Source organism: Sylvia atricapilla, chromosome 5, assembly GCF_009819655.1.
Source record: "Sylvia atricapilla isolate bSylAtr1 chromosome 5, bSylAtr1.pri, whole genome shotgun sequence".
In the NCBI taxonomy this organism is placed as follows: Eukaryota; Metazoa; Chordata; class Aves; order Passeriformes; family Sylviidae; genus Sylvia; species Sylvia atricapilla.
In genome coordinates, this window is record NC_089144.1 from 69,498,593 (window position 1) to 69,524,913 (window position 26,321).

Below are 26,321 nucleotides of genomic sequence, written 5' to 3' on the forward strand. Positions count from 1 at the left end.
ATGAACATCTTCCGCATCCTGGGGGATGTCTCCCACTTGCTGGCCATCATTATTCTCCTGGTGAAGATTGTCAAGTCCAAGTCCTGTGCTGGTGAGTGCTCCCACGCCCCAGGGAAGGAGGGTGGCCCTTCTCGGAGGGCAGTTTGGTGAAGGGTACAACAAAATGGGAGCTGGAAAGGCCAGTGATAGCCCATATGAACTGGCAGCCCACCCCTGTGGGCTCCTTGAGGGAAGTCATCATGTTCATCTGGGAGGTCTCGCTGCCAGAAGAGGGCTGTGTTGGAAGGATGTGATGTGGCAAGGCGCACAGGCTCAGGCAGGTGCTGGTCTCAGGGTGGTGAAGTGAAGGAGAGGGTGGCCAGGCTGGAGGGAGGTGGAAAACGAGAGCAAGAGGTTGTGGCAGCACCAACACCAACAAACCTGAACACAAAGCTGTTTTAGGTTGGTGGACAGGTGCCAGAGGCTGCCCCATCCCAGGGCAAGGGAATCAGGACAGCAGCTTCCTGCAGGAGAGTTTTGCTAACAGTCGCCTCCTCATCAGATTTTGGGGCTGGGCTGCTGGCACTGTGGCCATTATTACAGGTACAGAAGTGGGTGGGCCTGACTGCATCTCTCTGGCAGCAGCGGCCAAGTTCCATCAGTGCCCCAGGGCTGGTCCTGCAGCTTTTACCTCCTGTGGCAGATACCACATCACACAGTCCCTGGTGAGGTGGGCAGGCAAAGTGGGAAGAAAGAGAAGTGAAAGGCCTTTTGATGACAGCAAGAACTGAACTGGCCAAAGTGGAGCCTTTCCTCACCGACCACGAGTTCCTACAGGCAGCACTCAGAGGCATCGGCAGGAACCTGCCCTGTTACTCGGGAGACTGGCCACTGGGGTAGAGCTATTTTAGCACCCACACAACAGCCCTGGGTCACAAAACAACACACTTACATACAAATGCTTCCTAAGGAGGTGTAAGGGGAAACCACCATCCCACAGACCCTTCCCTTCCTCTGCTTTACTTTCCTTTCATCTCCCTGCCACGCAGGAATCTCTGGGAAGAGTCAGATACTTTTTGCCCTCGTCTTCACAACCCGCTACCTGGACCTGTTCACGAATTTCATCTCTGTCTATAACACTGTGATGAAGGTAAGGAGAGGGCAATGCAGCAGGAGAGGTCCCCCTCAGCTCACTGTGGTTTCTCAGGGAGGTGAGGTACAGTCATTGAGTTTTTCAGACAGGAAGGGTGGATAAAGATGCTTCCTTTGGTGCCACTATCCGTCCATTAACCAAAACCCCCCTTGTCATAGTCAATAAGTGAGCTGAGCCATATTTAGTACCATTAAAACCAGAACAAGACCCCATGAACCAAGCCTGGGTGTCCTTGTACAGCAGGAGTATTAACGTAAAGCTGCCACCAAGCCAACTTTTTCACAGAGTGCCCCAGAGGGACTCGAATGTGAGATTCTCATGGTGCAGCAAGCTTCACCTGACTACTGGAGTATCTCCAGCAGAAGTCAATCTGTAAGGTAACACAGGCAAAGCATTCACCACTGTCTTGACTTTTGGGAAAGCCAGCCTCTGTTTAAGCACAGGAAGTGCAATTGCAGGTTAAGGTCTTACCATCTCCCTTCTCTCCCGCAGGTCATTTTTTTGATTTGTGCTTATGTCACTGTGTATATGATCTATGTGAAATTCCGGAAAACGTTTGACAGCGAGAACGACTCCTTTCGCCTCGAGTTCCTGCTGGTCCCTGTCACAGGCCTGTCATTTCTGGAGAACCACAGCTTCACCCCCTTGGAGGTAAGAAAAAACTGAGGCAGGAAGAAGGGAAGGGAAGCAGCAGCAGCAGCAGCCTGACACCAGGCAGCAGAGTGAGCAGCATGTTGAATAGCTGAGACTTCTAACAGCAAAAGCAGGCAGGAAAGGCAAAGTTGGCAGGCCTTGAAGACAGTACCATCCATAGTGCAGCTCAGCACTGTCTCCTCTCACTCCCAGCACAGTGAGTTCACTTTCCCCAGTTTCAGCAGCACTACTCATCCCCCTCACACATCAGTGATTTGCCAAACAAAAAGCTTTGGGTCTTAACACATCCTAACCAGCACTGACTCCCCACTGCCTTCATTTTGCACCTCACAGATACTCTGGACCTTCTCCATCTACCTGGAGTCCGTGGCAATCCTTCCTCAGCTTTTCATGATCAGCAAGACCGGGGAAGCAGAGACCATCACGACACACTACCTTTTTTTCCTGGGCCTCTACCGTGCTCTCTACATTGCCAACTGGGTCTGGCGCTACCACACAGAGAATTTCTATGACCAGATCGCTGTCGTTTCCGGGGTGGTACAAACCATCTTCTACTGTGACTTCTTCTATCTCTACGTCACCAAAGGTAGGTAAACAGGTTGCTGTAATACTGAACAGTTCAATCAACATTCTTGCAGTATAGGGTGGAGCTGCAGCTTACCATGTGTTAATCCTTACTATTTTTTGCTGTATTTATGATGCATATTGGGCACCTGAAGTCCAAATTAAAAAACATACCTATTGATTGAGAGTGGGCCTCACTACTTGCAAGGCTCTGGATGTGTGTGTGAAACACAGGAAGAATTAAACCAGAGTTAAGCCTGCTTAACCTCACCTTGAGAAGTTAACACCCGAGGTACATTCAATTCTACGCATATTTTGGAAGATTATGAATTATGCAAAAAAACCAGACCAAACCAAAACAACAACAACAGCAACAAAAAAAAAAAAAAAAAAAAAAAAAAAAACCACAATAAACATCCCCCCCCCAAACCTAAAAAGCTTTGAGGGGGAAAAAATAGCTGCAGAAGGACAATGCACCTGAGAAAGCAACTGCAGAGATATGGAGGTATTAAACCTTCTTTTCCTTTCATAGAGAAGATCAAGTTCTTGATTGTCAAGAACTGATTCTGTAGGAAGATGGGCATCTGCATAGACAAGACACTCCTATCTTCCAAAATCAGGTGCCCCTTCCATTTCAGCGCCATGCTTTGGTAAATGGCTACCAGAGCTTAAAAGTGCACCAAGTACATAAATCCTGATAGAACACACTGTGGTTTGCCGAGGGACACTTTAAAACACCTTTCTGTTGAAGAGGATGGAATTAGATGAAATTAACCAAGTGGACAACTATTTTCCTCCTTCACTTTCCCCAACAAGTCTGCCAAAAGCAGTAATGACGGCCCACGCTTGAAGTTTCAAGGGATGGATTTTTGGTAGCTTCATGCCATACACCTGCTGATAGAGAGGTGACAGGAGCACTGAGCAGGTGGCTGGCCTTGGCAGATTAAGACCTCCTTCTGTCATTAAATATTTTTGTAGCCACAAAAATACTTTCTAAAACTGCCATCAAGGTGCTCCACGTCAATTCCTTTTCTTTTCTAAACTAATTCCCATTTTAGCTCTGCTCAATTCATGTGTCCTGTGTCCTTCTGAATTTTTGTGAGAAATCCATACCCTTTGTAGTTGTGATGGTGGAATAAAAGGGGGAAAAGCCACAATTGCTGGCTTCCAACCTCACACTGCTAGTGACAGAGCTGCAAAATTTAGATGATACAGGAGGCAGAAGAAAAAACATTTGTAGATGGAACATCACAGCAGGAAGAGAATTGCTTTTTCTTCTCTTGTTTTACACAAATGTTCTGGACCATGGGAGAGAAATGGTGTCTGAAGACATGCAAATACTTTGCAATCATTTATGAGAGCCAGCGATATTCTCTCAAAAAAACCAAACTTTTAAAAACATTTCTAACACTGAAGAGCTCAGAAAAGGGCAGTGATGCTGAAAAAAGAAAGCAAAAATGTGTTATATAAAGAAATGGATTTAACAAAACTTCCGAGCTTGTACCAAAGCACTGAAAAAGGATTTTTATAGAACGCTACTTCTTTTTATCTTGTTTTCAAAACTCGATGAGCTCCCTTCTGTTTAATACAAGGACATGAAAGATATCCTGAGGAAGCTTTCAGCTCCCCAAAGCCTGTATTTCACAAAATGGCCAGGGGTGTAGGCAATCAGGGCAGAGGGGGGAAAATAATCTAAACCATACCCCTGCTCATATTTTTCAAGGTCCTGTCCAGTAAGGTTTTGACTATCTCCAGGGTGAAGCCTCTCTGGGCATTCTGTGTCACTGACTGATCACCCTCATTATAAAACATGATTTTCAGAGGTTTAAGCGGAATTTCCCATTGTCCCTTGCCCTGTCACTGGGCACCCTGTCAATAGTCTGGGTCTGTCTCCATTCCTCCTGTCCACCACTTGTGCACATGTGAAAGGGGGCCCCTCAACCTTCTCAAAGTTGAACAGTCTCAGCTTACAGCCTGTGCTCCTACATCAATATGCTCTTATGCTCCTTCTTGACTGCCCGTCTCTTATTTTGAGAGCCCAGAGCTGAGCCCACCACTCCAGCTGTGGCCTCCCACGGCTGAGCGGAGAGGAAGAACTCCCTGCCCACCCTGCTGGCAATGCAGCTCCAGAGGCTGTTTGCTTCATCACAAGAGCACACTGATGGCTTGTGTTCAACTTGGTGTCCACCAGCACACCCAAGGCCTTTTCTGCCAAGGCACTTTCCAGCTGGGCAGCTCCCAGCACATACTAGTGCCTGGGGTTGTTCCACCCCAGGGCAGGATTTGCATTCAGCTTTGACCTTCGAAAGGCCTCCCATTTCTCCAGCCCGGCACAGTCTCTCCGGCCTCACCCAGTCTGTCAGGCTCTCGTGTGGTGCATCCTCAGCACATCACAGCCTTCCCTTTGGCACCCAAGAGATACAGGACCAAGTTCCCACCCTGGTCCCAGGCACGGCCACTCTGCGCCACTGAGCACTGATCATCCAGAACAGTCCCCGCTCCAGCCACCCCATCGAAGCCCATGGGCCTCTGACATTTCCCAGAGGCATCCCTGCCATCCCAACGTTCAGCTCAGATGGGCTGGGAAGGGCTCAGCAGGGGCCTGGCCACAGACATTGATTCAGGCCACGCTCTGTATCAAAAGGAGGGGAAAGCACTAGGACTAGCACATCATCAAGAAAAATAAGATGGTCCACCCATGAGAACAAGTAACCATGGAAGACAACGAAAAACCATCTCCTTTAGCATAAGAGAATAGGTTGTGTTTTCCCCTCAGCAGCATTTCATAGTGGTTGTCTCCCATTCACAGTTTGCAAACCCAGCACCCCACTATCTGGCACTCTAAATCACAAGTTAGAAAACATAAAATTATTGAAACAATAGAACAGTGGAATTCCACTAAATTTATTCATTACCTTCTCTTTCTCTTCACAGTCTTAAAAGGAAAGAAGCTAAGTCTTCCCATGCCTGTTTGAAGACATCCCACAGGCAGAACAAGAAATTCCAAAGAAGCTGTTTAAGATCACAGCTTTCCTGCCCTGGCCCTTTTTGACCAACGGATGGCTCAGCTGAGTTTCAACCCAGTACCAGGAAGACAAGGCTTGGAAACCTGAAATACTTCTCATCCATCAGACTCTTCTCCTCCATTTTTTTATTTCTTCACACTTGAAATTGGTGCTAGTGCTGGTCAATACTGTAGTACAATTTCTTCTCTCCCAGATCTTTCCAGCATCTACATCCAAAACACACCTCCACTGTGACCCTGAGGCAGCACAAGGGAAAATGTCACTCCCTTTAGTCCTTCAGCAAGTACCCATGGTAATAAATGCAGTCTGTTAACTGGCCCACTTCATGGGTGGCCATGTCTGACACAGCAAGATGCTACAAACTGTTACTTTAACTCAGCATGAACTAACATCCTCTTGAAAATTAATTCTAACTGACCCTCCCTCTTTTAGACCCGTAACATTCAAGAAAAACACACTGCCTTTGAATAACATAAATCTTCTAACTCCACAAGTATTCAGACATCCTCCCCGCTCACTCAGTTTCAGGTTCCTTGTGTTCTACTAACAGGGACAATTTCAATTAAAATACAGTGGGGTTGCCAAGAAATGTTTCCATCTTGAATTTGACTTTTAAGAACTGGGAAGAACAGGGACAAAGACAGCTTTACATTCCAAAAATAAAGACAAGGTTCACAATTTATTGACAACAGTGTTTTTATTTATACCTACAAAAGAAAACAAGATGGTATCAAAAGGACAATTTACAAACTAAGAATAGTAACATAGCTCTTAGTATCTCCTGTGCCTGAACACCACAGATCTATGAATCTCTCAATTCAAGTCTTCATTAATACAACAGGAATGTGTTCAGAGATCAGCAGGTGTGCGAAACAAGATGCTGATCCCACACAAAGCTAGTAACCCTTCCATTGTTCAGAGAAACCCAAACAGTAAATTGCTTCAGGAAGTGGGATGGGAGGAGACATCCAGCTCAGATATCTGACACTCCCACAAACTTTTTACAGATTGAAAACAACGCAAGCAACCAGAGGTTAATGCTTTATCAACAAGAGCCCTCCAGCCGGTAGATGGAGCAGAGCAGAGAGCATCAGGTGGGACAGGGGCAGCACATGCCACGGTGGATTCAGTGGTCTGGTTGACACTCTGAACTTAACTGAGACCCTGGACATCAGCTGACCTCAATGGCAATAAAGCACTGCAAAACTTGGCATCAGCGTTTAAACATGCACAAGTCACCCCCAAAAGTGAAAACTCTAACAGACTATAAGGCAGCTTTGGTGGTCCAGAGACCCTTCTTAAAGCCAGTTAGCAAGATGTCCTACTCCTAAACCCCTCAAATGCATTTCTGCATTCTACTCCCAAATTTAAAAAAAAAAAAAAAAAAAAAAAAAAAAAGCTCTATATTTGCTTGTGAGGGACATCAAAGACCTATCAGTCAGTGCCTGGATAAACAAAATGCTTCTGGCTTTCACTTAACACAAGCAAAGGAACTTCCTGCCCATGCACTGGAAATATAAAATGGAACCAGGGAACTGAGGTTCTGAAAGGAATCTCCCTTCTTCCTGTCAGCAACCTACCTGTGTACTGCATACACACAAAAAAAGAAAAAAGCGCATCCATCCCCCAAAATTTTGCTCTGGGAAGAAATCAAATTTTAAAAGAAATAATTTTTGTATAAGCAAGCTCTTTTACAGGGCTATAAGAAGTTCCACTTTGCTACAGGAGTGGGCTGCCTTGTTCATTCATATGCAAGAACGCCAACAGAAAAAAAAACCACAACCCCCCTGCACTCTCCTAATGCAAAGAGTGTGCCTCAAACTAGGAGATGTATCCATCCTTTTGTCATCTTATCAGACCAAGAACAGCCAACTCCTGTTATCATCTACTGTCTCTGAACCGTCTGGTATTAGAAATAACAAGTCAACAACATGCTTTACTAAAGGGGGAAACCCCCTTCACACCCACCTTAGCCTGTAAAATAAACAAGTTTTATTTATGTATGTACTAAAATTTCACTCTTCTCTAACATTTTCTAAAATACTACCTACCTGCAAGAGCTCAGCTCAAAGGGACCAATGGAGCAGGGAAATGCACTCAAAAGCCAGAGAAAGCAATAGTCAGTACAAGGTACAAAAGAAACAAAAGCTTCAGAATCAAGATGCACTAACCAGCTCACTGCTTACCTCGGGAAAAGGAGACCCCCCCAGGCAATCTCCTCCTGCCTTTCTCACCCCTGCCCTCCCCCCAGTCCACCCTATTCAAACCTTTAAATTTAAGTGTGGAAAACTCTGTCACATTTTATCGAGCGTAGCGGCATTCCACGGCAAAAGGGAGTTTGTTTGTGAAGGACAGACAAACAAGATAATGCTGTTCATCATTTCAGTTCTGCAAAATTTCTAGGCTCTCAAGGAAGACTTCTTTCAATAAACCAAACAGAAATTTGAGAGCTGCAACCAATTTAATGATAATCAGGCTCCACGCATTTGCGATGCTGCAATTTAACAATCATAGGGAAAAAATTTACTTAGCTGAACATTTCAGCAGTGGTACCCACAGCAACTACCTGGTTTTCAGGTAGTGAATGCAAGACAGGTTTGGTCTCCGACACAGGGTTTGTAAACCCAAGCTCCCTACTGCAGGCTGTTACAGGTAGCAGAGAAATTGCTAACAATATATGCAAGGCTCTCCACCCAGCTCAGACAGATGAACAGAGTTTTCCTACAGAAAGTCACCTACAGTAAGATTAGAAGCACTAATAGTGAGCTATTAAAAAAAAAAATATATGATTAGGAGAAGTGAGAATTGCTCCCTTGCATTTGTATTTTAAATGAGGTGCTTTTTGGTTCCCCCAGAGTTTCCCATCTCTCTTTATACTCCCTGAAATTAAGTTAATGTGTTACAGAATAGAAACTTCTTTCCCTCGAAAGCAAATTTTCACACAAACCTTAGACACCAAGATGATCCAGCTGGGACTTATCTGCCTTGCACCCTTTTCTTTTAGAAAAAATAAAATTTCCAAATTCCTCAACATGCAAGACAAAAATAATAAATTTTCCAGTCAACTATACATATAGCTAAAAAGAAAAAAAAAAAAAAGGAGAGAGAGAAAAAAAAAAAAGAGGACAGGATCATTAATGTGGACTGGGGGCCATTTTTGATGGGCTCAAGGGATTTGGATAGTGAATTCTAAGTCTAACCTGCATGAGAGACATCACAATGGGAAAGAAGAGAAAGAAAAGGTTCCCCTAAATGCAAGGTCTACACTGGTCACCCACAAGTGGTCTCATTTGCGGGAGGGGGGCGGGGGGTGGGGGAGGGGGTGGGTACTGGTAGGTGGCAGTCTGTCCCATATAGCCCATCACGTTAGTGGCAGGGGGCTGCGGAAACTGTTGTGACATGAGCGGCTGTGGCTGCTGGCCCGAGCGCCCCACCATCCCTGCATACTGCTGTTGGGTAGTGCTCTGTGAGGTTCTCCCAGCTGTGGCAGCTGTGGTGCTGGCACCATAGCCACTAGCACTGTACTCTGCAGTGCCATAGCCACTCGTGCCATAGGCAGCTGCTCCATAGCTCCCTTGAGTGTAACCATACTGGCTCTGTGCTGCCCCAAAAGCAGAATTTGGGCTCCCGTAGGCACTGCCATAGGTCTTGTTGGCTCCATTGGCATAACTTTCACCACGCTCACGGTCTCTGAAGCCACCTGAGTCTCTCCGGCCCTCTTTCACTCCCCGGAGCCTCCTGTCACACTCCTCCTGGTACATCAGGTTAGGGTTGTTTACTGAACTGCTCGTTCGGTAACGAGAACGACCTCCTGGCGATGGATACATTAAGATTTAGTATCACAATCAAGTTCTTAAACAATGATCTCTGGTACACTTATGCCACCCTTTCTCCCCCTTCTACATCCCCAATTTTGCTCCCAAGAAGCACCTTCTTTTGACTGACTGTAACTTCTCTGAACACCTGTGCATATATACCTCTTCATTTTGTTCAAGGTGTAAACACGAAGTTTAACAAGGGTTCTTTAGGTATGTACTTGGAGAAAAAGAAACTGAAGAAATTCAGGACTAATTTGGAAGTGTAAGGAAACTTCTTATTCCTTCAGGGAACGGGAAGTGTGTCAGTTCCTGAAATTCAGTGTATGCCTTTACTGATTTCAATTTTGCACATGCACCTTGTTGCCTCTCCTTAGTAGGAGCTGTCAGGATGTAATTACTTCAAGCAAAATCAGCTCCCTGATGATCTTACAAGAAAAAAGTAATTCTACAGCTCAGGTAAAACAAGGGACTGCCTCTCTCCTGGGACAGAAGTACTACATCTATACCAAGTGTTGGGACCTCAAGTATAGAACAGCTGCATTACTAATGTGTTATCTTAGACCTGCACTTACTACTTCCCTACCTTCTCTTAACATTCCCTCCCTCAAAATGGAGAACATATCCCCTGAGTAGCCCTTCTCCCTTGTGCCTTTACCTCCACCACCACCTCCTCCTCCTCTGTGATCCACAAGCTGCATCAGCTTTGGATTGATGGCTTGATTGGCTTCTTCCAAGACTTTGATAAGCTCCCTGGCTTGTTTCAGGTTTCCTGGCGTGAAGAAGGTGTAGGCAGTACCTTTGTTGGTACTACGTGCGGTACGGCCAATACGGTGCACGTAATCTTCAGAGCTGTTCGGATAGTCGTAGTTTATCACAAATTTAACATCTTCCACATCTTGTCAAGTGCCCAGGAGCGAAGCACAGTGAAAGGGTGGGGTTGAGGAAAGGGGAGAAGAAGAGAAGACGTGCCAACGAAAGGTGGGGAGCACGAATGCAGGTGACAGTAATAAGAAAAAAAAATTCAAAGTTAGTAATTGTATAGAATAAACACAAGATAGACTCATCCCAAAAGAGTAGAAGACTGAAATTTAAGATCATCACGAACAAACGTCAGTGTCCTGAAAAAGAATGGCAATTTTAAAGCAGCTTTGCCCTGCTCTGAAAATCATCCTCCCCGGAATGCATTTCTGTGTCTTCCTGTGTCAAAGACACTGATGTTTGATTGTTAATTGAATTTCATACTTTTTTTTTTTTTTTGGTAATGTAATCTGTGAAGTGAAAATGTCACCATCAGAGCAAACTGGGGTGGAGGAAGGGCAGAACCGCCATGGTTAAAGCTTTTACTCTGTTGGGAGAAGTCTAACAAAAAATAACAGTAATGAGACCACTTACCTTCCACTCAGTAACATGAAATAAAAGGCACTCTTAAAAATATTTATTTTACAGTACTAATAAAATACAGTGAACTAATTCCCCTAGCCTAAAGCTTTAGGCATTCGAATTACATTAGTTTTGTTTAGCCAACTCATTAAAAATTACTCAGACCTAAAGTATCTTAACTCAGCTTTGTAGTTATCACTACAATGCATTGCACTAACACTTCTGTGCTGCTCTGTCCAGCTCTGGCAAGCTTGCATAATCTGGACAATCCTGAATTCCATAAGCAACTCCCTACTTCCATTGCCAGATGGAAGCAGGAAATAAAATTATCAAAATGGCTTTGTATGCGACAGTTTCAAAATTTAGGAGATCAGAACTGTGTATTTTCGGACAAGATTTTGTGAACTTACGGGACAGAAATCAAGTAAGTGTTAGTGCAACACTTCAGTGAAAGCACCTTAAGTACCAAAAGCACCTATTTGCTACATTATACAGTATTTTCAAATGCACCATTCTACAGTTAGTGCCCTAACAGCTCATTTAAAAAAAAAAAATTAAATCTGCATTTTAACAAGAATATTCTGAAAATATCCAAGATAAAACACAGATTTTCGTGATTTCCTTTCCTCTTTTCTTTTTTTTTTGTTTGTTTTGTTTTAAAGAGAGAAACATTCTCTGTTTGTTACCAGACCGATGCACACTCCCTCCTCCTGTGGGAAACCGCTGCAGCCGATCCCGTCTCTTTGCCTTTTATTTTTGGCGGCCTCCTTTCGAAAACTCCGCCCTCTGACACGGGACCACTGGAGCGCGGGGAGCATGCATCAAGGGTCCGTGGCAGCGAGAAGTCCCCACACACGCTCGCTCTGTGAACTGGCTTAGACGCTTCTCTGTAGCCCCATTTGGTTGTGAAGAGCCAGAGAACCTGGGCTCAGGTAAAAGTTTCAGGTCCTCCAACGCTTTTTGTCCCCTATTTGGGACTCTTAGGGGCAATTGTCAAAAAAATGAAGATACAAAAATTACATCCAAAGGGTCAGACTGCATCTATTGCCCAGACTGCATCAATTTCAAAGGGGTTGTGGGAAAAATAAAAACATTGAGGGTTGTTGTGACAAGAGGGGGACTTTACGTCTGTTTCTTATTACAGCAAAGGGGGGGGCTCCTCAGTCTTTGCTGACTCCAAAGTCCTGAATCACACCAAAAAAAGGGAGTGAGAAGGCAGGTTTCACAGGGGGCTGCGCGAGTCTCCAGCTAGGGTCCTTGATGCAACAGTTTTAAAAAGGGGAAGTGAAGTATAGAGAGGAGTACGTGTGACAGATTGCATCTTCACAGCCGGGGTGTAGCTAGACTGACAAGCTCCAGGCTACATGGTCCTCAGCCAGTCCCGTTTTGCAAATCCAGTAGCAAATGACTTCAATTACCAGAGAGGATACAAGGATGTGCTTTCCTGCCAGAAAGCACAAGGAATTGTAGCTACCAATGCAGACAGAACTGACTTGACTGGGGAGGAGCAGAAAGAATGGGAAGGCAGGAAGAGGAAGATGCAAGGGTGTTTTCCAGACTAGAAAGTGGTCCTGGTAGAGCACGCAGCTTGCTGAAGACCAGAGCATGTACAAGACTCAGCTTCTCCAGTCTAGCGTGCTCCAAAGTGTCTGTGCACACTCGCAATCCTCCTGCACTTTTAGAAGATAACGTAGCAGGATCAAGAACTGAGATTGTAAATCATTTTTGACAGCTACCTGGGAAACATTCCCTTTGTTCAGACCATCAGAACACTCTATGGCACAGACAGTCTCCAATTATTAAATGGGACAGATATAAACTAGCAAACATGCTAGTAGTCTAGAGAACTGTTTAGACCATCATTGTAGATGTACCCCCACCCCTGCACTGAGAATTATCTGCAGCTGATATCAAAGCCTCTGTTAAACAAAACAAACCAAATTCAGTGTTCTTAGTTTAATAGACTGAACAAAAAAAAAAAAAAAAAAAGTTAAAAAAATGGAAAAAAAAGAAAAAAGAAAAAAAAAAAAAAGAAAAAAAATTTAAAAAAAAAATCAGTGCAGAGAGAGGACCTCACTCCAGGGAATTATCACAAAGAAGTCATTACGGGACTAAGAACTTACCTGAAAGAAGCTTTTTTGAAACCCATGTTCCATTAGGAAGAGGGAAAGCCCTGGTGACTCAGCCAAAAGGCGCGCGCCCCTGTTTTATGTTATTTAGGTAGAAGCCTTCACTTTCCAGGATCTTGGAGGAAGTCGTCCAGAAGTTTGCCAGTTAAGTGACTTATTTTAAGCAGCAAACTCAGGGCCCCAAAACAAGCAGAGATGTTGTTCAGTAACAAGAAACAGACTGATACCTTTCCCCCTTAGCTTGGGTGAAGTGGACAATGTGAAGTGAGGAGACTGTTTTCTTAAGTGTTATCCAATTGAGTCGTTTTGGGGGAGAGTGTTGGTTTTTGTTGGGTTTTTTTGGTTTTGTTTTTTGCTTTTTTTTTTTGAGGGGGTTGAGGATGTTTTAAATGTCTAGGCAAGATGCACAAAGAAGCTACCAGCACATAGCAAGCCTGTTTAAAAAATGCTGCTAGAGAAAGCAGCTCTCTTTCATACAAACTGGTTTCAGGCCTCAGTCTCTTCTCCCAACAGGCCCAAGTTCTAACTGCACAGGTCCAGACATGACCCTAGAGGGCAGAGACTGAAGTCCATATAATCACTTCTTGAGGAAGTGCTGGACATTTTTTGAGGGGGGTGGGGAAGGAGGGGTGAAGGTTGTGTGAACAAAGGCTGCCAAGTCTGTTAATGGTCTGCCTGTATTAAAGTGACCATATGATGCACAGCACAGCCACCCTTTCAGCATACAAAGAGAGCTCAGGTAACTGAGGCTTTTTACAAGCTAGATTCTCTGAGTTAAATCTCCCACCGATTTGCAGTGATTTGTCTAGAATTTACTATAATGACACACTGACTCCCAAGTAGCTTATCGTCTACCAAACTCAAGGTGGGCAGAGTATTCAATGTCTGTTATTAAACTCAGAGCACTTCAGCAGCCATTCTCCTCTTCTAGGGTGGGCAGATGCATAAGGACTGCGCTCAGCACACAGTGTTTCACAACACAAATATGCTTATTATAAAAGGGGGCACAACTGATGCATCCAGACAGATCATTTTCATACCACCAGAACAGAGCTGTGCGATTTTGATTCAATTATACATCTGGGTAACAAGATGTTAAAGGCCATATATCATCTCAGTGGTCCTGCCTAGAAGGAACACAGAGGAGGAGGGAAGGTTATAAGTCAAGAGCAAAGATCTGGAGCAGTGCTTTCTCAGATGCGAATACATCTGCAAGGTAAACATGCATGCACACTGGGGTTGGTATGTTCAAATCTGTGTCATATGGGGAGAATATTCGCTATTTGCTGTCGAAATGCTCTCCCACAACTTCCTACTTGAACTTTATCTAACACGCTCTGAACTGAGAGCAATCCATCCCTACCATCCAGCAACAAAAGCTGGATTTGGGGAAGAAGTGAGTGTGATGGAAGGGTTGGGTTGCATAATTGGACGTCTCTTCTCCCTCTTGGCGATCGATTGGTCATGCCTAGGCCTTGCTGCAGACCAAAGCCTGTTCATTAGGAGCAGGAAGAGACTTTGAATATGAAAGAAAAAAAAAAGATTAATGTTAAAAAACGTATTTCACATGTGGGGGAAAATCACGCTTTGAATTTTTTTTTAAAGAAACATTTTTCAGTCCAAAGAAGAAATATATGCAGCAGTAGGCAAGAGTGGTCTATGTGTACAAACCTAGCCCACGAGATGCAACGTCAGTAGCAATGAGGATAGGAGCCTTTCCAGAACGAAACTCTGTAAAACAAAGCATGCTATGAAGTAAGAAGACTTTTCCAAAAGATGAAGTTACCTGAATTTGATTTACATTAAATGCTCATTTTCCAGAAGCTAGGTGGGTCAATTCCAGAAACCCCCCACAAGTCAGGATATAATGGCTCAACAATTTTTCAAAATCCAGCTGCGTTAAGCAATTTTCCCACTTTGTTTTATCAAAACAAACACAAAAAGGCACAAGTACTAAAATTAAGAGTACAAAGACAAAAGAAGTCCTTTTACACGTGTCTATTTGGTCTAGAGATTAAAAAAACAAAACAAACAAACAAAAAAAAAAAAAAAAAAAACCCAGGCCAGAGAAAAACATGTATATGTAAATTAGGTAGAGCAGCCCAAGTTATTCTCCTGTCAGTAATGGACTCACCATTAAGCACCCAATCTCTTTCTGGCTGACTCTTGTCTCCATGGATACACATAGCTGGCCAACTGTCAAACAGAGATGTACATTAGTACAGATAGAAAGTACACACATTAAGGGAAACAGGAAGCTTTATTGGCATTTTGTTTAAAAAGGAAAAACCGTAAGATTTGAGAAATATTTTATTCTCTGGCCTCTAGCTACCCAGTATGTGTACTGTAAACCCACTACCTACACAAACAATCACTTAAGCCAAATCACATTTGCTATATCGATACAGTCCCCATCAGCATATCAGGATTCTGATACACTAAAAAAGCTGCACCACTTACAAACACTCTCTCTGGTACTAATGCTTTGATGGAGTGGAATCTTCTGGGAAACAAATACTGAATTCAGCCAAGAAAATAATGGATAAGTTGCTCCCAACAATAGCATCACAAATATTTAAACCTTACTGCTTTTCATTACAATTTTTTTTTCCCACTAGAAAAAAAGTGGAGGAAGGGGAAAAGCTAATCACCCATCTCTGCGCATCCTTCGAGTGAGATCATCACATCGCCTCTTTGTCTCCACAAAGATGATAGTCTTGTTTTCCTTCTCTGCCATGATTTCTTCCATCAGCTGTATGAGTCTAAAACAGACATGAGAGCCAAGATGTATAGCCACACGTACCAAAATACAGGATCTCTCTCCCAAGGGACATTGAGGACACACACAACATACATCCACGTAAGTCAGTCAGTATCACACAGAATTTCTGCTGCTTGTTACAAAGGTGTGGTCAAAATATACAAAAGAGATTAGTTAATTACAGGACTCACTGACTTTGTAACACTCAAAGGTTAAATAGTAGCACAAGTAACTTCACTATTTAGAATTCCTAGATGGCTTACAAAGCATTGCAGACTTTGAAATACAACCAAAGAAAGTGAAATGGTGGGAACATCAGCTTACTTATGGTCTTTCTCACTTTCCATGCATACATCCACTATCTGCAGGATATTGTGGTTGGCACTTAGCTCCAAGTTCCCCACATTGATCTGAACATAGTCCTGCAGGAAGTCCTCAGCAAGCTGGCGCACTTCTTTTGGCCAGGTGGCACTCCACATCAGAGTCTGCCGGTCAGGCTAAGGAAAAGGGAAAAGAGATTTGTTTACAGTACTGGATTTCAGATAGGAAAACAAAGGATGCTGTCCTTCTAAAAAGGTCACACACCCTTATCTGGTCAACAATTTTACGAATTTGTGGTTCAAATCCCATGTCCAACATTCTGTCAGCTTCATCCAGCACCAGGTATGTACACCGACGAAGGTTGGTCTTTCCAGCCTCAAGGAAGTCAATCAAGCGACCTGGTGTAGCAATGCAGATCTCCACACCTTCAGAACAGAATAAGAAAAATGAGTAAGGATCTTCATTTGAATGTCAACTGGTATTTTTAGTCAGAATGAATCACCTTCCACAGCAAAATTGTTTTTTAAAAAAAAGCACCACCCTCATTCGTACCCAAGACTGAGTCACTTCAGTAGAAGCCCTAGTTCTGTTTAATATTTTTTCCATTCTGAAATTACTGTTACAGTGCCATCAGAATAATAAATGCAGTACAGACATGAAAAGATTACTGCCAGAGAACACCTGTGAAGAGCTGTCCAAAAATCAGAAATGAAGTAAGCTTCTACTCAAGCCTGAACCACCTTCATCCAGAATTACGCAGTCTAGAGGTGTCATTTTTAATATGAAGTGCTCCTCTTGCTATATGGGTCAAATTACTTTCACTTTTTTTTAAAAATATATAAAGCCAAAGCATGAGCTTTAATACTGAGCAATTATGCACCAACAGTGGGAGACAACCATCCTACCAACATTTGTGAGTATAAGACGACAGTTCAAATATTCGTAACTTACACCAGGTTGGGCAATTTATACATTCCTTAAAAGGAGGACCTGGTTTCCACCAATTCCCAAATTCTACAGGTGACTATTTCATTGCCACTGAAACGTCCACAGAAGGTAAGTTTTGGGAAAAAGAGGCATGAAAAAGATTTTCTTCTTAAGCAGAATATCTATTTTACTGCACTCCAGAAACATGTGCAAAAACCCAGCAAGACGATCATCCCAAGGACTCTTCATGAAACCTTAGACTCTTCCACTGAAGATGCTGGTTTTGAATTGGAAAGTAGTGTCTCCTTGATCGAGATATCCCACAGATTTCTACCATGCATGTCTTTATCCCACTGCTGCAGTTTGCAATAAAGACCCTACAAACTGCAGTGGTAAGCTAAATTTTCTGGTATCTTGAATAGATTAATATGTATGTCTGCCTTGATAATAATTCTCGCATCTTTTCACATAATTCCATTACATTTTTTAATCTGGTGAAGAAGAAAGACATCAGCACATTCCTGCATTTGAAATTATAGATCACTTAAGCACTACCACATTAAAGTAGTTCCTTACAGGATACATTGTGCTTTGTGCTTAAGAGCAATTAAAAAACAAAACGAAAAAAAATCCCCCCCAAAACAACAGAAAAACCTGTGACCAAAGCAAAACCACACACTGCTCCTGCTGTCTAAATAAGTTTCTATAAACTCAGAAACAAAGTTTGATTATTTGAATGAACATAAGCAGAAAACATGAAATCTGCCTTAAGAAAAATCCTTCCTTAAACATGCTGGTATTGCATTTCCTTAAAATAACCTGTTCTCTTTCTGTGAAGTCTTCTTTTCCCCCTTCTACACTTGATGATCTTCACAAGTGGAATGTTCGAAGAGCAGACAGAAAGGAAATCTAATATCCAAATCACTATACAGCAAAGAACAGAACTACCTCATGAACCAGCATTGCAACTGGAAAATGAGCCACTCATTCACCCCTTCCAGACAGGTTTTGAGAAGTTTTATTTTTACAGAGACTTTACAATACCACTTTCTCCAGAAACTGCAAGCACCCATTTTAAAATTACCTCTTTCTAAATCTCTGATCTGTGGACCTTTGGGTGCTCCTCCATATATGCAGGTACTCTTCAGTCTTGAACATTTACCATAATCATCAGCCACCTGCTGCACTTGCTGGGCCAACTCTCTAGTAGGTGCCAGAACCAGACACTGCAAAAGGAAATGATTCAGGACATGTCAAGCTGCACACACATCCCTAACATAAAACCATAAGCAAAGTTAGACCATCTGCCTTTTTATTAGCTAAAACATTTAAATATCTTTAGACTATGTCAGCAATTGCACAGAATTTCAACTGAGTGGGATGTTCACACTGTGATAGTAAAAATTCTTATTCTCATAGGAATAGGATAGGAAAAACTACTACTCTGATACATCCATTTAATAAAGCACCATCTCATTAACAATGTCATGCCATACATACAAAAAGGAAGAGAATCAACAAGCACTTACAATTGGGCCATCCCCTCTCTCCAAATATGGCTGGTGGTTGATGTGAACAATTGCAGGCAACAAGTACTAAAACAAAAGAAAATAGTATTCCATAATATATAGAAATTGTGGTTGTGTAAAACCAGATACCTGCATTTATCAATCAGAACAGAAGATTTTCAGAGCTGCACACACTTTGGCATGAACACAAAAATTGACTGCTCAGCACCTCTGGAATGAAAGCTCAATTAAATCTGGAGCATAAGCTCACAGAACTGAGCAATTATTACTTTAGCCAATGTTTCTCATAAAGGATAAAAATCTTTTTTAACACTGCAGTTAAGATGAATGTCTATGCTGAAATTCTACCCTTTTTATTTTAACCTGCGTCGTTTATAAAACAAGTGTGCTAAAGAGAACATCCTGTTTTTAAAACCAGAATATAAGCATAGACCAAAGAGAACTGACCTAGCATCCAAACAGGAAGATGCACGAAACACACACCTGTGAATACAACAGGCTTGTAGTTGAGCTGAAACTCAAGTGTCCCCCCTGATGCAATATACGAAGCTTTAAAAATGCAATCATCCCACTGCTAGTACTGGCAAGCCCAAAAGCTAACCCATAGGTAATTTCTGCCAGGTGATCAGGAAAGCTGGCTGAAGAAATAAAAGGAAAGAATACACACCGCCAGTGTCTTCCCAGAGCCGGTCTGTGCAATGCCCACCATGTCACGACCACTGAGGGCTAGTGGAAAGCCTTGGCACTGAATCGGAGTGGGTTCTGTGAAGTTCTGGTCCATCAAGGCATCCATCACATACTCTTCAGAATTTAAGAAAAGAATCAATTTTTTAAAGGATAACTGAGGCTTTAGAGAACCTTTTAGAGAATAGAACCAGTAACAGTTCAGGTATTTTCTGAGCAATCCTCATGATCTTAAAGAACAGCAGAAATACTTACGTGGAAAGCTACACTGGTGGAACGCAAACACTGGCTTGGGGCAGCCCTCCATTCCCCGAATTGTTATCTCCTTCTTCCTTCGCAATTCTTCAACTTCATACTATTTATGTAGAAAGAAACACCAAATATCAGCAGTGGCCTAAAGTGCGGGTTTCTAATTACTAATTCTCTTCTAGCCTCTGGATAACAGCTTTGTTAAGAGAACTACATTAAAGCAGAGATCTAGGAAAGACTGCTTCCTAAAGACTTTATTTTCAGACTGAGCTATTGTACAGCTTCTCTGATACTCAGAGGTATGAGCTCTCTACATAGCCTAGAAGGACAAATCTCTTCTTCCAACTGGCCCTTCTAAATGAAAAGTATGTTAACAGAGTATTTTTAGGAATTACACTTTTTCCAGAAGCCAGAAGTGACCAACGGCTTGAAAAGTGATTAGAAACAGAGGATAAGAAACATGCTTTATGTGACAGTGCTAAGAATTAAACAAACTACCCAAGTCCTAATGTACCATGAACAGAAGGGCAGGGCAGTCCTTCTTCAATTAACACATTCCAGAGGTAGATAAATATAGAGCTCTTGCTGGATAACTTGCAACTCAAATGTTGCTAAGAATTGTTTCAGAGAATGGAAGAAGCTGGTAACATCATAATGATACCCTAGGAACTCACAATTTTTTAAAGGAACTTCTTGTAATATTTCTGAAATGTGTCGCCACATAAGCACAATTTCAAGATTAGAAAAAGCGTTTTATTTTTGTTTAGGTTATCTTGCAAGTCCAAAGGCCCTTTGCAACATGCTTCCACAACTGCACCTTATTGTAATGCTTATCAGAAATCAATAGACACATCAATACCAGATAGGCACTTTATCCAAAGCAATAGATTCAGTATTCTGAGAAGCCCTTGAACTTGAATTAAAAGGTAAAAAAAGAAAATGACTTCTGGGAAAAATGTGAAAATCCTTTTAGCTGGTTAAGCCAAAGGCAGCTATAGCAGCTCATGAAAACCATAGTTCAGTAGCTCAAGTTGTGGTATCTTTAAGAAGTCAATACCCCGTTCAACTCCTTTATGCCATATGCATATTTCACATAAGGATTTTTAAGTCTATGCAATCAGATAATGACATTTTGTTTGTTGCCTCATGTTAAGAACAAAATCTCTTCATTTCTAATTTTAAAAATACATTTCAAGAAAGACTAGAAGACTGGACTCAAGTTTGGTAGGAAAGGAAGATTACTGTATCTACAGAGTAAACACAGAGTAATGCACCTGGTTTTGAGCCCCCTATGTGAGAAGGACATTGTTTTAACTGGGCATGTCCAGTTATGGGGGAAAGCTGGCAGCTGCAGAACAAGCCATATGAAGACATACTGGAAGCACTGGATCTGTTTAGCTTGGGACAAACTGGGCTAACAGCAACCTTTAACTGCTACTTTCAACTATCTGATGGGTCACTACAGGAATGATGTTCAAAATCCCATGAAAAACATGAAGCCCTGAGACAGCCACCCAGAGAGGATATAAATTCTCCTCATCTCTGGGCATGTTCAAATTAAAAAGGATAAGACACTAAGCAACCTGCTCTAGTTCTAGTGTTAGTACTGCACTAAGCAGAAGATTACACTAGAGATATCTCTCAAGGCCTCTTTCAGCCCAAAATTACTCTTAGGACAAAATATTATTTTCAAACCTTTCTCATGCATTTCTGTTACTTTTAGTTCATTTTCTTAGTTTTTTCCAGGGCTTCTCCAGTACTGTAACTCCCCTAAGTTTTATCTCCACTGACAAATCACTAGACCAGACAAGCATTACGAAGACGCATTACAAATGACAAAATACAAAATATCTCATGTAAAAACGACCAAGAACAGAAACATATCCTTTGCTTTGTTAAATAATAAAGGCAACTAGAACCACTATCCAGCAGAGTACACACACTAAACAAGCTTAATGAAGAGTCAGCTCCATATTACATGCTGTCCCAGATTTCCTAGGACAAGTTTTTCAACTTGTGACATTTTCTGTCGCAGACAACACAGCACTTACTGGAGTAAGCCTGGCCACTTCCGGATGTTCCACATAAAAATTCTTCTCAAACTTGGGCAGTTCATTTAAATCCCATTTTTTCTTTCGTAAACGTTCCCCTGGATTACCAAATTTCTTTGGAGGAAGAGGACCGCCACGACTTGCTCCAAACCTGTCAATGTGAATGTTAGTTATTAAAAAAAATACTACCAGTACTTAAAAGCTATTCTATGATTACTCTGGAATTTTCGTAACCATTTTATATTGTGTTTTCCCCAAGCTGACATATGAGCGCAACACTCTGGCAAGTCACTTCCCTCCAATCACTATGATGGTATTAAATTTCTTGAAATAACATAAACCTGCTTGGGGTTGGTTCTGAACCTAAACCCACGTTATTGTGAATCACCCCTTTAAAGCTCCTGTCTCTAGGACATGGCTACGTGTATACCTATAGCATCTGTCTTGAAGCTGACAGTGCACTTACAGAGGAGAAAAATCTCTCCTTGCAATCTCTCCTCTGTCTCTCATGGTTAGTTTTACAATAAACAGACATTTCACTATCTCCCCCTCTATATCTTCTCTCCCTCCTTATCAAGAAATATGCCTCAAATTAAAAACAGCAGATTGAAGAACAGAAAATAAACAAGTCCAGCCAAGCCTGAAAGTCCATCTGTAATTCTGTAATCAACAAAATTTAAAAATCCCTTATTTTTAAAACACAATCTAACAGGGAAAAAAAAAAAAAAAACAACCCTGCATGAAAAATCATATCCTCTATCAAATGCATTATGATGAAGACTGAAGAAAGTAAGGAGCTCATGTTCACCAAAAGATTCCAACTAGCAGAACAATTCAAAAGTATTGCTCTTTCTCTCAAGTTTTCTTTATCCAGTTAATTACATACACTTCAGAAAGTTAAGAACTAACTGTAATGACTCGCTAAGGCAACAGGCAAACCATGAGCTTCTGGCAGTAAGTTGTAAGAGTAACTAAAAACTCAGTGGCATGAAATTTTTATTTACTGTAACTATAACAAAATGTATTTTTAAATAACATACAAAAAAAAAAAGTTACAGCACTTTCATCAGTATTGTACAAACTCAGCAGAAAGAACTTTTCTAAGTGCTATCGAATCCATTTTTGTCCTAAAGATACACATGCAAAACATGAATTCATGAGACATGCCCATTTCAGTGCACTTTTAGACAGCAAAACCAAAGTGTCACCATCCTACCCAGGTAGTCCAGAAGTAAATAAAAATCTGGTAATGAAATAAACTGAAAGCAACAAAAGTCTCTAAGCAACATTCTTCCAGGAGTAACTTCTGAATGAAAGAGGTGTGGAAGAGTTATAAAAAATAAACAAGAGCTGAAAAAAAATTTCTGAATTATCCTAAGTACAAGACTACCTGCTCAAACATAAAGTACATTTGTTCTTCAAATCACTTCCCAATGGAAACCACAAATTATAGTGACTAAGAGACCAAAGAAACAGAACTCAAATCAACATTCTAACAGGAAGAGGCGGTTAAACTATTGAAAATCCAATTGTGGGAAAGGCCCAACTTAAAACCTGCTAAGTTAGTTTCAAAATGTCTGCTATGTTGCAACTGTGCATTAGGCTTCTTCCCTTTCCTATAAATATCCCTTGTTTTCTCATCTGTGTGTTTATCAGATCCCCCAGACAGCCTGCATAGTCATCAAGTTTTCTCATATGAAAAAGACTGTGAAACTCAACTTCAAAAATGCATTTAAGCATTATGTTTCTTTTCAGGACAAAGGGAAAAAAAAAAAAAGGCACAGACTGTCATTTACAGGGACATTCACCTTTTGTGGTGGTGTTTGTTACCAATCATGCTAAACTGAGGTCAAAATGTCAACAATTTCAGTACCCAAGCAGCTCCTACAAAACCCATAACCTCACTCAAGTCCACCAGTGGTTCAAAGAGTTGATGACTCCCCTTCAGAATGGAAACATGACAGGGCTGCTTGCAAGACTGGACACTGCTACAGCTGGGGACTATGAATACTTGCTCCACAGCTATCCAGCAGGAAAAAAAATGATATCTTCTCCACAGAAGGCACATAGTTTCAGTTCTCCACTCTTACACACAATATGCCCGGATACTGAACCCTGAAGCAGCCCTTAAATGCTGCTTCTGTGGGGGCTAAATTACACTTCACATTCTGACTCCAAGTAAAATGACATTCCAACTCCAATTAAACTGACTTAAATCTAGTACTTCCCTAGTTTGCCAACAGCTCTCTTTTCAAAGATGAATTCAGGCTGGCTCATTCTTCCCTTATATTACTGCTGCCATCACTTCTGGGACAGAAGTGAGTAAATCTGATACATTCCAGAGCAAAACATAACACTTTTCCATCCTAGGAAGTCATCTACAGCTGACAAGAGAAAACTAGAAACCTTGTATGTGATTAGGCTACAGAAGAAGTGGTGATAAACTTTCAAATGGTGCTGAACCAGCACACTGGGTGGCCCAACATTTTATACAGGTTATTTATGAAGTAAGATAGTTGTTACTGGTTACAAATGTTTTCATACCTTAAAAGGATGTATGCAACAAATTGAATCCTAATACATTAAAGCTTCCAGGATTAAAAAAAACAAAAAATCCATGCAAATGTCCACAAACTTCACAAAGAAATATGTAAACATTTCTTTCACTCATGCAAAACCCCTGATCTAAAAGAGAAGTATCCACTGTAACTAAAGACTTTACAGTCTTTACTGTAAAGTAAAGACTATAATGAAATCACACTCCTTTTAAGGCACATCAAGTGTTGTGGCAAGACTTTGGCCAGTGTTCTTTTAAGTAACTGTATATAAATCTGCATACTCAAACTCACTCACTAAACTCCAAAAACATCTGTGGTCTGATCTATCTCAGACTTGCCTAAGTGCTTACTCCAATGTCCTTGTGTTAAACAGAGCAGGAAAACTCTTAGCAGAAAAACACCAGAACCCTCCTCTCTGCGAAAAAAAAAAAAATTGAAAGTATCTTTTAATTTCAGAACGTTAAATGTGGGTGTAAGATAAAGCAATGACAGAACTATCTTCTTCCACAGACAATGAGAAACTGAATGTCAAACTGCATTGCAATGTATAGCAAAATATTCTCTAATATCCCAGTGGCAAGGGAAAACAAGAGGAAAAGGAAGTGGAGGAGGGCAAAAAAAGGAAAAAAATGAAGAGAAAATTCACTGAGATCTAGCTTACCATATAGTAAACCCACATTAGATGTTTTTTTGCTAATCCTTGAGAACTACACATGATCTGAAAATGCCACTCCCAGAAATTAGTTCTAACTTTCTCTTTAAAAAGGCCTGGCACGAATACCTTATTACTTTCAACCCTTAAAAACCTCGAGACTGATCTAGTTAGGTAGTACAATGGCGCTGTATTTATTGCTGTCTACTCTCGAAAGAAAAAAAAAAAAATCACATCAAATCAAACCTTCCAAAATCCTTTTATAAGCCAAACCTCCTTTAAATAACAGATTCAAGAGTATCACGCACTAGGCCTTTAGAGAACCACACAAACGATTTCTGGAGCACTATGTAAGCTCGGCAATTGTGGTCCAGCACCACAGCTGACCGAGATACCCTCCCGAGTACCGAAGTCCCCCGCACGGCACAGTGTTTCCAAACCCATTTCCTATCACGGCAAGCCTGGGAGCGCAGCTCGGAGACAGCTTCTCCCCACTGCCATCTTTCCACTAAATCCAGAAGGAGCGACGACAACCAGAATGGCAGACAGAAGGACAACCAGCCCTGCCAGGGCCACGGAGACCTTCGTGGCGTTCTGAGGGGAGGGTGCCACGACTATCCGCGGGCTAAATAAGGGGCTGGCAGAAGATGCGGGCCTTAAAATTTCAACCAAGGCTCAGGATTAGTTACATATGAACGATGGGGGAAATAAATAAATAAATAAATAAATAAATAAATAAATAAATACACAAAACCCTACGAAACGCTTTAAACCCACCACCCCGCCTTGGGGACAGAGAAGTCTCCAACAAGCCCCGCCGCCCCCACACGAGAATCTATGGAGGAAAATCGATCTCCACAGACGGGATTCTGGCTCCCCAATATCGCCACTCCAACACACATCCTCCAGTGCCGCGGCCTCCACCCCACCGCAAGGAAAGCGCTCGGCGTCCCCCCCCGCACCCCGCCGTACCGACCTCCCCCCCCTTACCCGCCGCGGTCTCGGTCGCGGCCCCGGTCCCCGAAGCCTCTCATCGCCCCCGGAGGGGTGGGTGACAGGCAGCGGAACGCCGGCCGTGGGGAAGGCGAGGGGCTGGGGGTACGGGGAGAGGGTCCAGCCAGGGGCGGCTGCGCCTCGGAGGCCTCGCTTTGCGCCACCTCGCCTCTTTGGTGGGACACAAAAGGAGAAGAGGTGGTCAGTGGGTCCGAGACCCGCTGGGCGTCAGCGGCCGGAACGGCGGGGCTCTCGGTCGGCTCCAGGGCCCGGGCAGTGTGGAGACACTAGCGTCTTCTTCCTCCGCGCTCCCGACACAAAATGGCCGCCGCCACCCCGGCCCGCTCCGCATACGTTACGGGCGGCCCAGCCCTACGCAATGTACGGCCCTCCGAAACACCTACGCCTATTCACGGAACCCAACTACGCACTAAGCGCGCTCGGCGAAACACCGCCCCGCGCAGCAGCGGGCAGGCTACGAAAGGTGCGTAATATTCTGTTCTTAGAGCCGGGGCCCCGGCTGAGGAAGGAGGAGGGGAGGAGTAACGCTATTCCCCAAAGTCAGCTGCGCAAGGAGCGTGCTCCGTAACCCCTTCTGCAGGGCAGGGAACACCTGTGCAGAGGCGCACGTTACGTAAGTGCATGGCGTACGCAAGATGCGTAACTCGGGCTGGTGTAGGGCGCGGGGAAGAGCCCGGCGGGCTTGGCGTAACATTCTTACGCGGACCGTGCAGGCCGGGCCGGAGGGTTACGCTGGTTTCGCAGAGAGTTTGAAGAATACAGCCCGTCGCCTACGCGCCCACGGGCTCCGCCGAGCTGACGGCGGGGTTGAGGACACAATGAGGGGATAATGGCGGAACAACGAGGGGACGCTCGGCGACGAGGCGGGAGCG

General features: G+C 42.9%; 2 protein-coding genes and 1 long non-coding RNA gene across 4 annotated transcripts in view; 2 read left to right on the plus strand and 1 right to left on the minus strand.

The window, feature by feature from the left end:
- LOC136361860 (uncharacterized) overlaps positions 1 to 6,193 on the plus strand; it is a 76,370-nt gene extending 70,177 nt beyond the window's left edge. The window contains exon 2 of the long non-coding RNA XR_010743697.1: positions 6,069 to 6,193. This is a non-coding gene — a long non-coding RNA (uncharacterized lncRNA). The remainder of the gene's footprint in view (positions 1 to 6,068) is intronic.
- KDELR3 (KDEL endoplasmic reticulum protein retention receptor 3) lies at positions 1 to 6,193 on the plus strand. Its single transcript, XM_066320067.1, has 5 exons — positions 1 to 91; positions 1,029 to 1,129; positions 1,625 to 1,783; positions 2,120 to 2,372; positions 5,285 to 6,193. Exons 1-5 carry the CDS (start codon positions 1 to 3, stop codon positions 5,323 to 5,325), a joined length of 645 nt encoding a protein of 214 aa, XP_066176164.1. The 3' UTR covers positions 5,326 to 6,193.
- Positions 6,055 to 25,956, minus strand: DDX17 (DEAD-box helicase 17). 2 transcript variants are annotated; one of them, XM_066320046.1, is made up of 13 exons: positions 25,426 to 25,956; positions 21,226 to 21,376; positions 19,181 to 19,280; positions 18,909 to 19,042; positions 18,242 to 18,307; positions 17,797 to 17,938; positions 16,050 to 16,210; positions 15,789 to 15,961; positions 15,355 to 15,465; positions 14,838 to 14,899; positions 14,375 to 14,434; positions 9,850 to 10,089; positions 6,055 to 9,187 (listed from the first exon to the last, which is right to left on the minus strand). In XM_066320046.1, the coding sequence occupies exons 1-13, from the start codon at positions 25,467 to 25,469 to the stop codon at positions 8,625 to 8,627; spliced, it is 2,007 nt and encodes a 668-aa protein (XP_066176143.1). In that variant the 5' UTR covers positions 25,470 to 25,956; the 3' UTR covers positions 6,055 to 8,624. The 2 variants fall into 2 exon arrangements, with proteins under 2 accessions (XP_066176143.1, XP_066176144.1); XM_066320047.1 differs by lacking the exon at positions 25,426 to 25,956 and adding an exon at positions 24,843 to 25,032.
- Positions 25,957 to 26,321: the final 365 nt, after the last annotated feature.